The sequence below is a fragment of the Oreochromis niloticus genome, linkage group LG20 (genome assembly GCF_001858045.2).
Source record: "Oreochromis niloticus isolate F11D_XX linkage group LG20, O_niloticus_UMD_NMBU, whole genome shotgun sequence".
Taxonomy (NCBI): Eukaryota; Metazoa; Chordata; class Actinopteri; order Cichliformes; family Cichlidae; genus Oreochromis; species Oreochromis niloticus.
Window position 1 is genome coordinate 12,989,413 of NC_031984.2, and position 14,484 is coordinate 13,003,896.

General features: G+C 39.5%; 1 protein-coding gene and 1 non-coding gene across 2 annotated transcripts; one reads left to right on the forward strand and one right to left on the reverse strand.

The window, feature by feature from the left end:
• Window positions 1-1,382: 1,382 nt before the first annotated feature.
• On the reverse strand, window positions 1,383-11,891 carry zgc:113278 (Translocating chain-associated membrane protein 1-like 1-like). The gene is made up of 11 exons (XM_003438977.5): window positions 11,438-11,891; window positions 10,589-10,649; window positions 9,300-9,418; window positions 8,441-8,557; window positions 8,296-8,354; window positions 6,925-7,009; window positions 6,354-6,424; window positions 5,650-5,754; window positions 5,401-5,544; window positions 5,153-5,313; window positions 1,383-5,048 (listed from the first exon to the last, which is right to left on the reverse strand). The coding sequence occupies exons 1-11, from the start codon at window positions 11,555-11,557 to the stop codon at window positions 4,975-4,977; spliced, it is 1,116 nt and encodes a 371-aa protein (XP_003439025.1). The 5' UTR covers window positions 11,558-11,891; the 3' UTR covers window positions 1,383-4,974.
• A 1,774-nt stretch (window positions 11,892-13,665) lies between these two features.
• Window positions 13,666-13,738, forward strand: trnak-cuu (transfer RNA lysine (anticodon CUU)). The gene has a single exon. It is a non-coding gene; the product is annotated as a tRNA-Lys (tRNA).
• The last annotated feature ends 746 nt before the right edge of the window (window positions 13,739-14,484 follow it).

The following is a 14,484-nucleotide window of genomic DNA, read 5'->3' on the forward strand; positions in this document are numbered from 1 at the left end:
GTCTGCATGTGCTCGTTTACTCACCTCACCCACAAGTAACAATGAGGTCATGAGTTTCTTAGATCTCCACCAAGCAAAACCGGACTGGTAGAGCAGCTGCTGCCCAATTTTGCTCATTTCAGACAATCAATGAAAATAACACTGAAGGAACACAATGCTTGTAAGAGATTACCCCTCCACACACACGTGCACACACACACATACATGCTCCTGTCCTGCTAATTGTTGGCAATTAGTCTGCAAGTCTGGGATTACATGTCTTATTAAATACAGAATTTCAAATGAGCTTCGTTAAATAAGAAAGTACTCCCATTTTAATGAAGCTAATTTATATGGAAATTACACATAATACTGACGATTCAGTGACAGATTTAACCTCATTGGGTGAAGGGAAGGAAATAAAAAAAAGAGGGGGATAGTGATTTTTATTCCTCGTCTTAGCTGGACCTTACAGCTGGACTCTTTCTGCAAGTCTGCTTTTAAAGCACAACCTCAGAAAGTTCAGGTCATGTATTTGTGCTGGAGATACAGCCATCAGTGTGCGTATGTGCATGATGGAGAGCATGTGAGTGAACTCCTGTCCTTGTGCTGACCCTGCAGAGCTCCAGCACTACCTCTCTGGTTCCCACTGATCCATCATGCTGTCTGATTGTCCAGAGAAAACCCATTAGTCTGACACAACAACACATTAGCAGTGAGCTGCAGGTGTCTCTTTCCCGTGTCGTGCTTATTCTTTACCAACCATGGATGTAAATATTAATTGACTGTGTAGTGGTGGACATGCAAAATATGAGCTGATGTTTGGATAAACAAATGTGTGATCTGTGGTTTGATTCATTTCATTCCCCACCAAAGTCTGATTTAAAATGGTTTGTAGTACATACTGTGTGAGAAGCCTGTGTCTGTCCCTCTTATTCTTACTGGTGATTTATTAATGCAGGTCTGTGTGCAGCCACATCCCAGCAGACCGTTCCTGTCCCTCAGGCTAAAAGCTCAGCATTGCCCCCTGGTGGTAATTAGCCAAGGAGTACGATTTGGTCAATATTTCCTCATATCTCCTGACACCATCCCCAACGGATAGTGTGAATTAAAAAGGTTTAATTTTAAACAGGCCCACAAATATATCCTTAAGTGCAATAGGTGGAAAGACGTAATGAGCAGGAGGTGAGATAACGAAAGCTCACTATCATTGCTCTATGAAGGACATTTTCTTTGCTGTTTCACCTCTGATAAGGATAATTATCTGTAGTGCTCATAATTTATAGGGCGCTTTAAAACTGCAGTATAGTTTGCATGTCTTTTTCATAAAGTTTCCATGGAGACAGTTCTACTATTTAACCTGTAGGTGGTATGTAAAAAAATAAAAAAAAGTTTGGGTTTGGTTTTTTTTGAACAGGAGCTTTATTGAAAACATGAAATTAGAAAAAAAAAGTGGCAAGAAAAATGATCAGAACTCACAAGAATTTGCATAAATATATACCATCAAAGCTGATAACATATTTTAAAGGAAAAAAAAAATTGCAACATCTATAAATAAGCAGCAAAAGAAAAACAAATAAGGACAATGCAAAATGAGTAAAATACAATAAACATCGTGTGGCTTTTCTTTGTAGGTTTTTTCTGTTTTCTTTCTTTTTTTTCCCCTTAAAAGTGATTTCATGTTCAAATGCATTAATGATGGTTGCCACCTAGAGGCTGTTCATACAGCTAATTCATTGAAGTCTTGATTTTCAACAATGGCAAAATGCACAGATTTTTAACTCCAATTTATAATTCACCAAATAGAATCAATGCAGAAACAGCCCTAAGTGAGCAGTGCTATGACGCATAATCATTCATTTTTTGCACAATGATGCAAAAGAAAAAAAAAGAAGAAGCTTATTTCCGTGGGATTATACAAGCTATTGTGTCTCAAAGCGAAGGAGCCTTCAACCGCAGTGTGGCTCATGATTCAGGGCCTGATTGTTGCACAGTGAGACATCTGATGAGCAAGAAAAGGCTACAGATGCTTTCACTCTGCACTGCTAGCTTTAAAAAAAACAGGCCTCTTACCTGTCAGAATGACACAAACAAAAGAGAGAAAAGAAAAAAAAATCCTAACGTGTGGATGACATTATGACAGTGTATTCCACCATCGTGTTAAATATGCATGTTGTGAAAGCTGCAATGCATTTCTGCAGCGTAGTTATACAACTGGGTTCACTTTGCTCTAGTAAGGCCATGAAGTTATATAAACCATTAGGCTAAGTAAAATTTACACTCATATCACTATGTATACCCACACTAACAGTTCAGCAAACAGTTCTTTTATATATAAAAACAAACAAAAACAATTCATAACATAGATGCAAATCAAATATTCACATGTGTGTACTGAACAGTGAATTTCAACAGTTTCCCTCTATAAAAATAGCTTAAAAATCTGATACATACATTAGTACAGTGTAGGGTTAAGTCAGTTTTTTTGTATCTTTTACATCTGAGACAGTTTAATAACAGGCTGGTACATAAGTCCTCCGCTCTTCCTTCCCTCCTTTGACACTGCTATACACAGACTACAGGCTTTAAAAGACAGCCCAAGTCCCACTAAGGAGCGCTAAAGGGAGTACGAAATGAATGGCATCTTCACCTCCTCCCTGCTCCAGACTAAGACTCCAGACTCCAGCTGTGTGCAGACAGTCTTTTCTGTACAGAGCTTCGCATGCACAGTGGTTTAGTAGTAGAGCAGGACTTGGTCCGTGAGAGGAAAGAGTTTGACCGGCAATACAATACATGTGCTCCGTAGCAATGTCAGGATCACTGAAAAGGTGAAGAAAGGAGGACAAAAAAAAAAAAAAGTGCCGCATTTGGCAATCAGAGAATCTCTCTCACACAGGATAGAACATCTGAGAGGCGGAGACATTAAACACATAAGCATTTAGTAACTGAAAGCCTACAGAACATATACCTAACCCACAACTCGGTGTTTTTGCACACAGAAGTGTGCCGGGAACCGAGAAAGACCCAAAGAGAATCAAAGAACAGGATATTACTGTGAAAATACAACCAACGGGCAGGAGTCAATGAACAGATTGTCAAATTTCATGCTCTGAGACCATCATTAGCATCAACATCATTCAGGCCCTGTTAATTCACAAACATACACAGTAGGCAAAACAATATTGCACACACACACACACACGTGTAAGTGCACAAGCATACAAACTCACAAACATGCCTCCCATTGCTCTCGGATGTAACTTATGGTGTAAGTGGTGAAACGCTTGTCCCCTGATGCCCAAGAACACAAACAAACAAAAGTAAAGAGAGAAAGGCAAACACAACAGAACACAACCAGTGATATAAACCACCAACATTATAAGGACACTTGAAGAAAGATTGTATTGTTTGGATTAACTAAATGCAGTTTTGCTATGTACCGCAGTGTTTGCTGGTTATAGCTTTTCAAAGCATATAAAATAATAAGTATCTGTAGCTTATGACAAAAATAAATAACTCAAACCTCTTGCAGCAGTTGTAAAAAGGCCTCTGAATGCTTGTGTGTGTGTGAGAGTGAGAGAGAAATGCAAACTTAACAGCACAGGTAAGAACTAGCCATTAAAGTCTTTAGCCTTAAACCGTCATGCATACATTACCATATAAAAAGACATAAGTGTAGCCTCAAATTATTGTTCTTTTTCCCCTTCTAACTTCCAGTCATGCCATTGTAAAGATTTAACTGAATGCATACGGTGGCGGCATCACAGGTTGCAGTGCAGCTTCCTCTTGGCAAGTCAGTTCACCTGGAGGAACAGCTGTAAAAGCCCCTTTCAGACATGTTGGACCATATTGGCTTCCTGGTGACTTTTCTGTAAAAAGTCAAGGCAATAACATTTACACATCACACTTCAAACACCAGTCTAAATGTAATCGCATAGGGACACAGACATGTTTGTGAGCTGCTGCAGCCCAAAAACATCCCAACAGCAATAACATGAATATGGTGACATTTTATCTCACCAAATCCATTTATAACCTGCAATAAGATTAGGATTATAACAATGCTCTGTGTTACATTTTTCCATATTCCCAATCCATCGTACCATGAGAAACGCCAACAGAGAAGTGGCCCCTGTTTGAACGACAGAACGCCATCACTTAGACCGATGAAGCCAGCGAGGTTACATCACCCATGTCTGAAAAGGGCTCAACAGGCTGATCACCAGGGTAGTGCTAAAAGCAGTCTAAAATATAACAGTGCCTCAATCCTGCAACGTGTTGGATTTCAATGGCAGGTGCTGTTAAATGATGGCAGTACACGATCAAGGAGTTAAGTACAAGTTTCACCTTTCTCACTGCAGCTACGCTAAATATGGAAATAGCACAAACATTCCTTTGGAGTGAATAATTTAAGAGATTTTTCCTGACAACCGCAGATTATCAAAGATTCTCTCTCGTAGAGCAAGAAAGGCTTTACATTTTGGAACACGAGCCATAGCCTCTGTTTTTTTTCCCCCAAACTGAATAAAGGCCCAAACTCTAACTGACACCCTGTACAGCTGAGGTGTACGCTAATACTTTATATTAAGTTGCCCTGAAGCGGGAATTGGCTTTTTAAGGTACTGTAAAATTAACTTGATTCGGTGTCAAATTACCAAAGAGCAACTCAGTTTAAAGTACCCGACGAGCGATCTTAGTTTTACACAAAAGGACACTTGATTAGCTAAATCCATCCTGTTAAAGCATCAAAACCACAACTGCCCTGTCAACATCTCCGGCGAACCCAAATGAATAATAAACACTTCTAGCAGACAGTAACACTGAACTTTGTTGGAAAGGAGTCTCAGCCCCCCCAAAAGGGACAGTCATGTAAGGTTTCCTAGCGTGCTTAAACATTTGTTTTGGGGAGCAGTAGACATAATTTTAAGCTGTGTAAAGACAAAGCGTCACATTGTCAGAACTCCCTCACTCGTTCCCCTCCTCCTCTGTGAAGCTCTATGAGGCTTTAGCTTTCCTTGCCCGTGGTGAGGTTTTATCTTCAGATTTGACAACTCCATTGGCAGCTCCACCTGACAAGACAAAGTAAGTGAAAGATTTGATTTCACACTGGCATATTCATCAGCGACCATCACGGAGCAGTAAAGAATCCTAACAACGAAGAGTGCACACTCACCCCTTGTGGGTTCCCTTTTGTGAGGCTTGCTCTTTGGGCTGGCCGCCTTCTTCTTTGAGGCTTGGTTCTGGCTGTGCTCTCGCCACTTCTTCAACTGGAAATTAATGAATTTCCACATCATCCAGGCCTGTGTCAGGCAGATAGCTGCCAGACAAGTCATCCTGAGGGGCAGGATGTTGTTAATTTAAGTTTATTGCCGTCTGTATTTTGGCTAGGTGCAATATGCTTCAAATCCCAGCTGGGCCTACCTTATGGTGAGCACATTGAAGTTGCCTTCAGCTAGGGAAAAGCCCTGGTTTTCTGTTCGGGGCAGGCCGAAACCGAATGTCAGAACCGAGAGTGTGAGGGTGAGGAGGCGGGCGATGACAAAAAGTAGCGCCCACAGAGTAAAACTGCAAAGAAAGAAAGAAAGAAAAAAAAAAAAAAAAAAAAAAATAGGCATTAGGTCGTTACCACCCACAAAGTAGTAAATCCTAAATTCAGCGCAGAAGCCATACCCTTTTTGCTTGTTCTCATCACTGAAGTAGAAGAGGCGTGAAGCATGGAACAGAAGCTCCACCAGGTAGTGAGGGACCAGCAACACGAGGCCCAGTCGGTGAAGGCTGTACAGGCAGGACACAGAAGGGCAGCAGAGCAATGACAGTAATGAGGGTAACTCAGAATATGATTTTTTTTTTTTTTTAAAAGACAAAAGTCACCTACAGATAGCACCTACATAGCGTTCTATAAGAACATGCCTCTTTCATCAGTTCCTCATATTACTTTATTTTTGGATCAATAGTTTTAAAGGAGATGAACAAAGTGAAAAGACTGCAGTTTAAAAGATCAAGTCAAAAAAAAATTATTAAACCTTATGACTGCAATCCCCTTTGGAGGGGTGAAGAATAAAAGTGTAAAAATGATCAGAGAAAATAGTGTAAAGGTTGATAACTGAGCAACTACGCACAGTACATCGTTCAAAGAACAAAATAAATACAAATCAAGAACTTAAAAATCTATGAGATACAGAGCAGTGGATCACTGTAAGATAGGAAGTTAATGTTCTTTATTGGATAATAATGTACTAATTTTACTGTTATGCACTTGAGTGCAACTGCAAATAAAGAACTAATTGATAATTAATTAACTGGTTGAGCTTTGTGAGTATAATGCATGCTTCTTCTTTATTTCTTCATCAGGATAAAACTGTTATTGCACTCACTTTAAGACATAGGCACCGGTGATGTGGACAACATAAAGGCAAATGTAATAAAGCTGGCGGGGGATGTCTTCCTGTAAACAATAAAACAGATGAGGAGAGTTTGTTAGCATCAGCAGATAGCCATAAAGCGAACAGTTTTCTGTAAATATATATTAGGATTACAACATATGCTTCATGAAGGACAATGAGAAATTTGGCAAACATTGTTTTAAAGTATGTAACCCTTTATAAAATACTCATAAAACAGAATGCAGAGATTTGAAGGAGCACTGCATTAAAAGTAAACATGTCTCTGTGGTGCAAATCACTGCATGACTCAGGACAACTTCAGAAAAATCAGTCAGTGAATCAAATTAAATAAAAAGATCTAGAAATGCTGCTTCACTCTTTGGGCCTGAGGTGACATAAAACCCTGTCTTGTGGTCTGATAAATCAAAATTTAAAACTGCTATTGGAACTCAGCTCAGCTTAAAAATCCCCAACTCATAAAACCGAAATGTATTTTTATTGGAATTCGATCAGTTTTGGGAAGGAAAAAAAAAAGAAAAAGAAAAGAAAAAGACATCATTACCTTCCGTACTTTTTGAAAGTACAGCTCAGGAAGTGCGTGGAGCCAATACGCAATTTGGCAAATGTAGAAGAACTTGACCTGAAAACTAAACAAAGGACAGGTTGTGCAGAGGACAAGAAAACCTTTCAGCGCGGAGTCAACAGCAGTAGGGCACGCAGATAATTAATTACACATTACATCACATTCCCCAACTCAGACTGAAAAATGTTTCAATATAATAAGTTGTGAGTTTGTCACATTTTATACCCAAATTTTATACCCATTAGGAACAATTATAACTACACCCTTAAAAATTTATGCAAGTCCAGTGCTTCTCTCACATGTGAATTGCTGTTTTACCAGTTGGACACAGACAGACAGGAAAGGCTTCAGTAGCAGGATTGGAAAACAGTTGAAGAAAAAGGTTAAATTCAGCATTTTGAGCTCGATGATGTTGTCTTCCTTACATTTCCTCCTGGGGGAACCCAAGGTGTTCCCAAGCCAGACAAGATACAGTCATGTGAAAAGAAAGTTATCCGAGTACAACCTTACTGCTTCTGCAGGAATTAAGAGGGCGAGGAGCAATCACATAATGCTAATCAAATAAACTTAAATAAACTTATTATCACAAGTGTGGACACCTCTAGAAAGGATTTGAAAGTTGGCTGGTCTGGAACATTCAGTTATACGTTAACGTGTGTGTTAGCCCTCCATATTACTGTAAGTATTTATGGTAAATGTGGTTTTACAAGCTTCTGTATCATAGTGTGTACTTACTTTTCCCCCATGACTGCATAGAGTCCTATAAAAACTTTTTCATATGACTGAAAATCAGATAATGATAACGAGCAGGTTCTTGTCTCCTCCCAGTTGAACATGTTCAGAAAACTTACAACGGGGCACTCAGGAGGCATCCTAACCAGATCCCCGAACCACCTCAACTGTCTCCTTTCGAAGTGACTGATTGACTCTAAGCTTCCTCTAGATGTCTGAGATCCTCACCCTAGCTGTAAGGCTAAGCCCAGCTACCCTACAGGAAATTCAATTTGGCCGCTCGTAATTGCAACCTTACACTTTTGATCGTGAACCAGTACTCGTGGCGATGGCGATGTTTTCCATTTAGCATTTCATCTACATTTCAACCCTTTCTTACGGTTATAACAGTCCCATACAACGCCCGCACCAATCTAGCAGTCCACCTCATGCTCCACCTTCCTTGTGGAAGATGAATAAGACAAGTACAATACTTGATTAATTTTTCATATTATTAAAACAAAAGGGCTGAAAAGTCTCAATGAAAATATCTCATGAAGGTAAGTTCTTCTTTAGATTCATCACTCAGCTTTAAATCATGAGTCTATAGTATGTGGAGGAGTGTACAACTTTACTTACACCATGCGAGTATGTGGGTAACCCTCCCATAAGAAAGTAGGATTTGTTGCAAAGTCCTCCTGCGTGAGAAAGAGAGACACTGCATGAGATGCGGCCTAATGCAGGCTGAGACTGAATGCATCTCTTGGATTTCTGATCCTGATACCGCTGTTAGGATGCTGCAGCCCCAGATGAAGGAGAACAGGTAGAACGCTGCAAGCTGCCCAGACTCATTGAACTTGCTGTGTTTGGTTTTTGACAGGTGCAACCTCCTGTTCATTTTCTGAAATAAAAGTAAAAACAGACAACCTAATGAACACATTGCCACTAAGTGTTAAATTAAAAAATAAAATTGGGCTGACACTTTTTAACTCTTTCTGGTAAAGACAGGAGTCAGAGTGGGGTTACAAAGTTCCTGCTTCATAAACTTTAAGAGCATTAGGATGAACTGGAGAAAGTCTGTGATTTTAAAACCTTTTTAAAAATCAGACTATTGTTTTAAGAGGTATGAAAATTGCGATTCTATCCCTTAAAAGAAAAGGACCAGAAAAAATATACCCTTCTGTTATATCTGTTACATGTGGTCCAAAAGAGATTTTGAGGTAAAAATACATCTAACAACATTCTTTTCTCCTGCTTAGAACGATTATCAAAGCCATAAGCTGTCAGGAGAAACATGAGCATTGTTTCAGTCACTGTGCTTTAATGAACACACAAGCAAGGACGGAAGGATGGAATTTGATCACCAACAAAAAGAATAGGGACATAACGGAGGCGACACATGTGGCAGTGGAGACTCTGCTACTTTGATCCTTTTGAAATGAAACTCTAAAGACCATTGTAAAGTACTGCACGCACGGGTTCCTTCCGCTATTGTGATTTGCTTTAAAAGGGCATGTACACAAGCTGTTGAAGGGGAGACTGAGTTATTGTTAAGCACAGTTCTGGTTTTATTTGCGACATCAAAAACAAGCCAGTTTTAAAGGAGGGAGAAAAAAGGTCAGGCATCAAGCCGATGTACTCACGTCGAGAATATATTCTTGTATCAAGGCATGAAGGATGACTGCAATAAGAAGGTAAAAAAACACAGTGGCCACGTCTTTAGGGCCATACTGGTAAAGGTTGACTGGCTCGCTTTTCTCATCTGCAAAGAGGACAAAAAAACAAAAACAAGAAAAAATAAAAACATAAACAAGGTGAAGAACTTAAAACCTACAAAGCAGGGTTTCATTTTATTCAGGTAATTTCAGGCTTAACTCTGGTTTTTCAGTACTACACAGGTGGAACACTTCTTACCGGGAAGTGAACCGGCTATGAAGCTAACCTGTTATGGAGCAGGTCAGGTTTCAGTTTAGAGATCAACAGGTATGAAATCACCACCTACTGACTAATGAATTCTCCAGAATGTACTGACACTGTTCTTGGAAGACCCCTTTGACCTATGCGCTCAGATAGCAGGAGAGTCTAAAGTTTTTTTTTAATAGCATCTGAAGTCTTTGTGTTTCCCTGAAGAGCATCAGTTTCAGGTCTTACAGGCAACTTTTTTTTTTCTTATTGGCGTCAAAAAAAAGTAAAACAATTTCATTGTTCTATAAGCATCAACATAAGATCCTAAAATGGAAAAGAACTGATACCAAATTTGCACGTTGCCTAAGCAAAAATCTAAAAACAGAATTCAAATGTATTCATTACACACAGACTGTTAAACACCATCAAGGCCACAGCTGAAAGAACAAAACTAAAACTCTCTTTTAAACATTATTTTTAACAAAATACTCAATTATAATCCATCGGGTTCTTACCTGTCTTAATGACAAAGCTGTTATATTGATACGCGTGTTAAATTATACAGTCATTATTCCAGCTTTCTTTCCTGGCTTTGAATGGGCCAAACTTTATTAATAGTGCAGCTGCTTTCTAGTTTTACTGACCAAAGTGCCGATAACACACTTTTAAAATAGAAGTCTACAGTGTTTTTCTTCTCACACACTGCTGTTTTTTCCCCTAGTGTGTATTTTGTGTTCAACCTCTAGTTTCATCTTTCTTTGGAGTGTAAATAAATAAAAGCTGTTGCCAGAACACTTATCAACAGCTGTGATTGGTCAGATGCTGCCAACATGTGACTGTGCAGGGGAAACCCTGGGTTAACTTAGAGAGTTGATAACTAGCTTTGTGGGATTGCTTAGCCTGGCTTCGAGGGTTAAGTTGAGTTAACCCAGATAACAGAAATGTACCACGGGTATATTGAACCTTTGTAGCACAGGCCTCAGAACAGTGAAAGGGTAGAATAATAGACAGAATAATATAAGCTCACCAAGAACTTGAGTTACGTTGTACTGAACTGTGATGAACATGATGGCAAACTTCGCTGTGACCTGTAATGACAAGAAAACACTTTGATTATTGATGAATTCATTGCCATGCAATGCAGTGAACTTTACCTCAATCAGGGGTTCACAACTGAATCGCACCAATGCATCTAACTCACAGTTTTGTTATCAGCAGTGAAATATGGAGAAATGTGAGGAGTGAGTGCTGCAGAGCAGCTACAGCATGTGGAATTCCACTTATTCTCATAATTGGGGTCTAGAGACCTCCAGGAGCTGCCTGGAGGGGCTCCCAGGGGTCTTCACTACCACTCTTACAATGACTCAGTATAAGTGCATCATGGAAATTCAGCTAAGATGTTCTTAATTAATAAATCATAAAATGCAATATATTCACACAGAGTATTAAAAAAAAGTTGATTTGGAAAGTGGAGAGACATTTCCCGTCTGGAAGCAGGGTTTGGGTGTGGACATGTTTGATGAAGGAAATCCATCTTAGTTCTTTCAAATATGGCTAAGGTACTAGTCAGCTGTGGCGAATCAAAAGGCTGGTAATCAAATGTGTGGCACGCAGGCAGATATTTCCTGACCATCCGGTTGTCAAAAGCCAGAGAGAGGCTGTGCATTAGCCTAGAGTGGTGGTAAGATGACCTGTTAGCTGTGCCAATGGGCCTCCTTACCATCTTCTTTGGCAATCAGTTAGACACATGAGAAGGTAAGGAGAAAGACACGCTAGCGCCCTGCCACTGGAGTGCTGCTGTCATCCCAGCTAGCGAGAGTTAGCATCAGCTAACATAAATCGACTAAGTACAACAGCTCGTCCAGTCACACTGTACCTCAAACATCAGGCCAAGGAGGATGATCATGGCCAGGCACGACACCATATCGGCGTGATTCTGGATCACAAACTCGTGGCTCAGCACCGGTGGGCTCTTGTTCTTCTTGCGGAAACCCATGGCTCACCGACTCTGCCTGGCTGCCTGGCTCCGGGGCTGCTGTCACTGAGTCTTAGCGGGGTTGGAGCTAGCTTCCCCTGCTGCACTGCTGCTGGCCTGCTGGCCTCAACAGACGGATGCTCGCGCTGCTCTGGGACGATCCCTCCGCCGTAGTCCGCAAGCACAGTGAACCGCTGCTCGTGTGTTTAGTAGCAGACATGAAGACGCATCGCACCGAGCCAAACACCACAGCACAACACCCACTTTATTCCTGCTGCCCGCTGAAGTCAGATGACGGGCCCTCCCACTTCGAAACCCCATTCATGAACCGCCCAGTGTCATTGACGTAGAAGGAGAACCCGGGCCCGTGGTGCCTTCACGTTCCCCACGTAAGCGCGCACCAGGTTTCAGGAAATGCGGGCAGAGAGATGCTAAATCACCACGTATGGTGATGCATTAAATACTTACCGTTATTTTAAATGATTGGCGTGGTTGAAAATTATACTGTCTACCAAAATAGCAGATACACTGGTGATCAGTTACACTCCCGGAAGCCAGCGGGGGGGGGACCAGATTTTTTAAGTGAAAGTAGGCCAAAGAATATTTGACAAATGGTTGCAGAAAACGTTCACACAGTCATTGTGTGGGGCACGTTGTGAGGTAGTCTGACAAAAATAAATAGGTACAAATTATGCAGGATAGGGATTAAATGCACATTTCTAACTTCTTGAGGGCATAAGTGGAAGCAACAGTGTGTTTTATGGTTTGTGATGATTTTTGCACACTTTTGTTTTGCAGTAAGTGTTAAAGCTAACATCTTCGAGTTTCAATAGGGATGCATACCATGTCATCCTACTCTCTCAATATGTGTGTGCAGTTTCAACCGGAGCTGGATACTTATTTTTGAGTCATGTAATCATATACAATCGATTATATTCAATCTTGTTCAAGCATTCAACTCTGTCTTAATCATGCTTGGAACTCAGAGTCACAGGGGGATTTTTTTTATTGTTATGTGCCTAACATTATATTTAAAGAAATCCAAATTATTGCGATGCTGTGGAACCCCAAGTCAAAGCATCTCATTCTGAATTTGCATCTTTAACATATGAAACAATCTGCTGAGTTAAAACCTCTGTACACCTTCTAATGACTGCCAGTCACAGATACAGCAGGCACATTTCCTATATTCTGATATAAATTGTGTCCTATAACTGCACTTACTGTTTGGTGTCCACTATTTTATGTAAACACCAGTAAGTTTATATTATGAATATTGTTTAAATTGCAGTTATTTAAAAATAAATAAATAAATAAATAAAGTCCTCTTTTCAAACTGTAGTTGAGGATATGTAAATGTAAAACGCTTTAATATGGTGATGATATGTTATCATATTATATGAATTAATTCATAAGATGATTTTATCAATTAAATAATCCACTATATAACAGAGTAATGGTGTGGTGAGGACAAATATATTTTAAATACATTTCTTACTTAAATGAAGCTTAAATCGTTTTAAATAGTTTTAAATAGAAATTGTCGGAGGGACCGGAAGTCAACGATGGTATAATCTGAAAAAGGTCAACTAGAGGTAAAGTCACATGCCAGGTAGTAAGTCTTTTGATTCTATATTTAATGTTAAGAATATATTGTTTGTAATTATAATATAATTTCTTATAATTTCAGAGGGATAATTGTGTGTCAGAGATTAGCAAACATGTTAACACATGGTCGCTTACATTTGTGACAGCTAACCGTCGACAATTAATTTTAACCTTCATTGATTTTTATTTTTTAATTTAGTTTTTATCGGCGGTGTTATCCGTCTAAAAAAGCAAGTCCCTGTATATTCACAATTCTATTCATTTTTTGTTCACATCCAGGAGCTGTGTATTTAACACTAACGTGTTTAGACTGTTGTTAGCTAACTTCCCAACAATTTAAAGAGAATTCCACGTTCATTTTATCTCCATGCATCACGGCACCAGAGGGCAGTATGAGACAGACCGGAGAGAACTGCACGTAGCCGTTCGAGTACAACGTGTGTACACAAAATATAATGTTTAGTTCAGTTCATTTTATCTAATTTGGGTGAAATTTCTAAACGGCGAGTCATTTCGTCAGCGCCCGGCTAGCTCAGTCGGTAGAGCATGAGACTCTTAATCTCAGGGTCGTGGGTTCGAGCCCCACGTTGGGCGGAAGTTTCTTTTTTTTTCTGTGTGCTTGACTTCCCCAAATCATAAGAACACAGGCCTCCATTGTGCTTACACGGAAATCAGAGAAAAGTTGAGTCTGCCCTGCTTTATAACTAATCAAAAATTACTGGGCCATAGTTTGTGCAAGACTGTTTTCTTTTCAAATTCATCATCCTATTTTCCAATGTTTGAAATGTAAATTATCCTTGCTTGGAGGAGAAAAATGGTGCTGAAAAAAGCCCCCAAAGTGGTTAAAGGAAGTTCAAAAAAGATCATTGAAGTGTAATTTTTAGTTCTTGTGATACTGATAAGCAACGTATGGCAATATTTATATATCAGGACATATTTTATTTTTAATTTAATGAAGTCCTATGCATTGAACACATTTTTCTAGTATTCAAATACCCCTTTGAATTCTACATAGGAGTATATAAAAATAGACTTTTCATCACATCAAATTAAAGCCTTACAAATGACCCAAGAGCAGTCTCAACAAATGAGATAAAGCAAAAAGGAAAGTGCATGTGTTCCTCAGAATGAATTGTTATATTGTATTGCCTAATAATCTATATATTTTACTCTTTATCTGGTCATAGTTGGGTCTGCTGAAAGTCAGACGGGACCAAATCTGGTAACTGATCAAGCTTATCAGGTAATCACTCGTACACAGTATTTTTGCATATGATTTGTTTAACTGGCCATTCATATATACATAATAAAAAGTAAGGGTTAGCTTCTTTAGGATTAAA

Bases quoted from the DNA above. Each gene is read 5' to 3' on its own strand.
- zgc:113278 (XM_003438977.5), bottom strand. From the start codon at position 11,557: ATGGGTTTCCGCAAGAAGAACAAGAGCCCACCGGTGCTGAGCCACGAG. The intron at 5,545-5,649 runs GTATGGCTTCTG...CTTTCTTTGCAG, and splicing joins GATGAGAACAAGCAAAAAGG to TTTTACTCTGTGGGCGCTAC. The intron at 5,314-5,400 runs GTAGGCCCAGCT...CCTGCCCCTCAG, and splicing joins TTCAATGTGCTCACCATAAG to GATGACTTGTCTGGCAGCTA.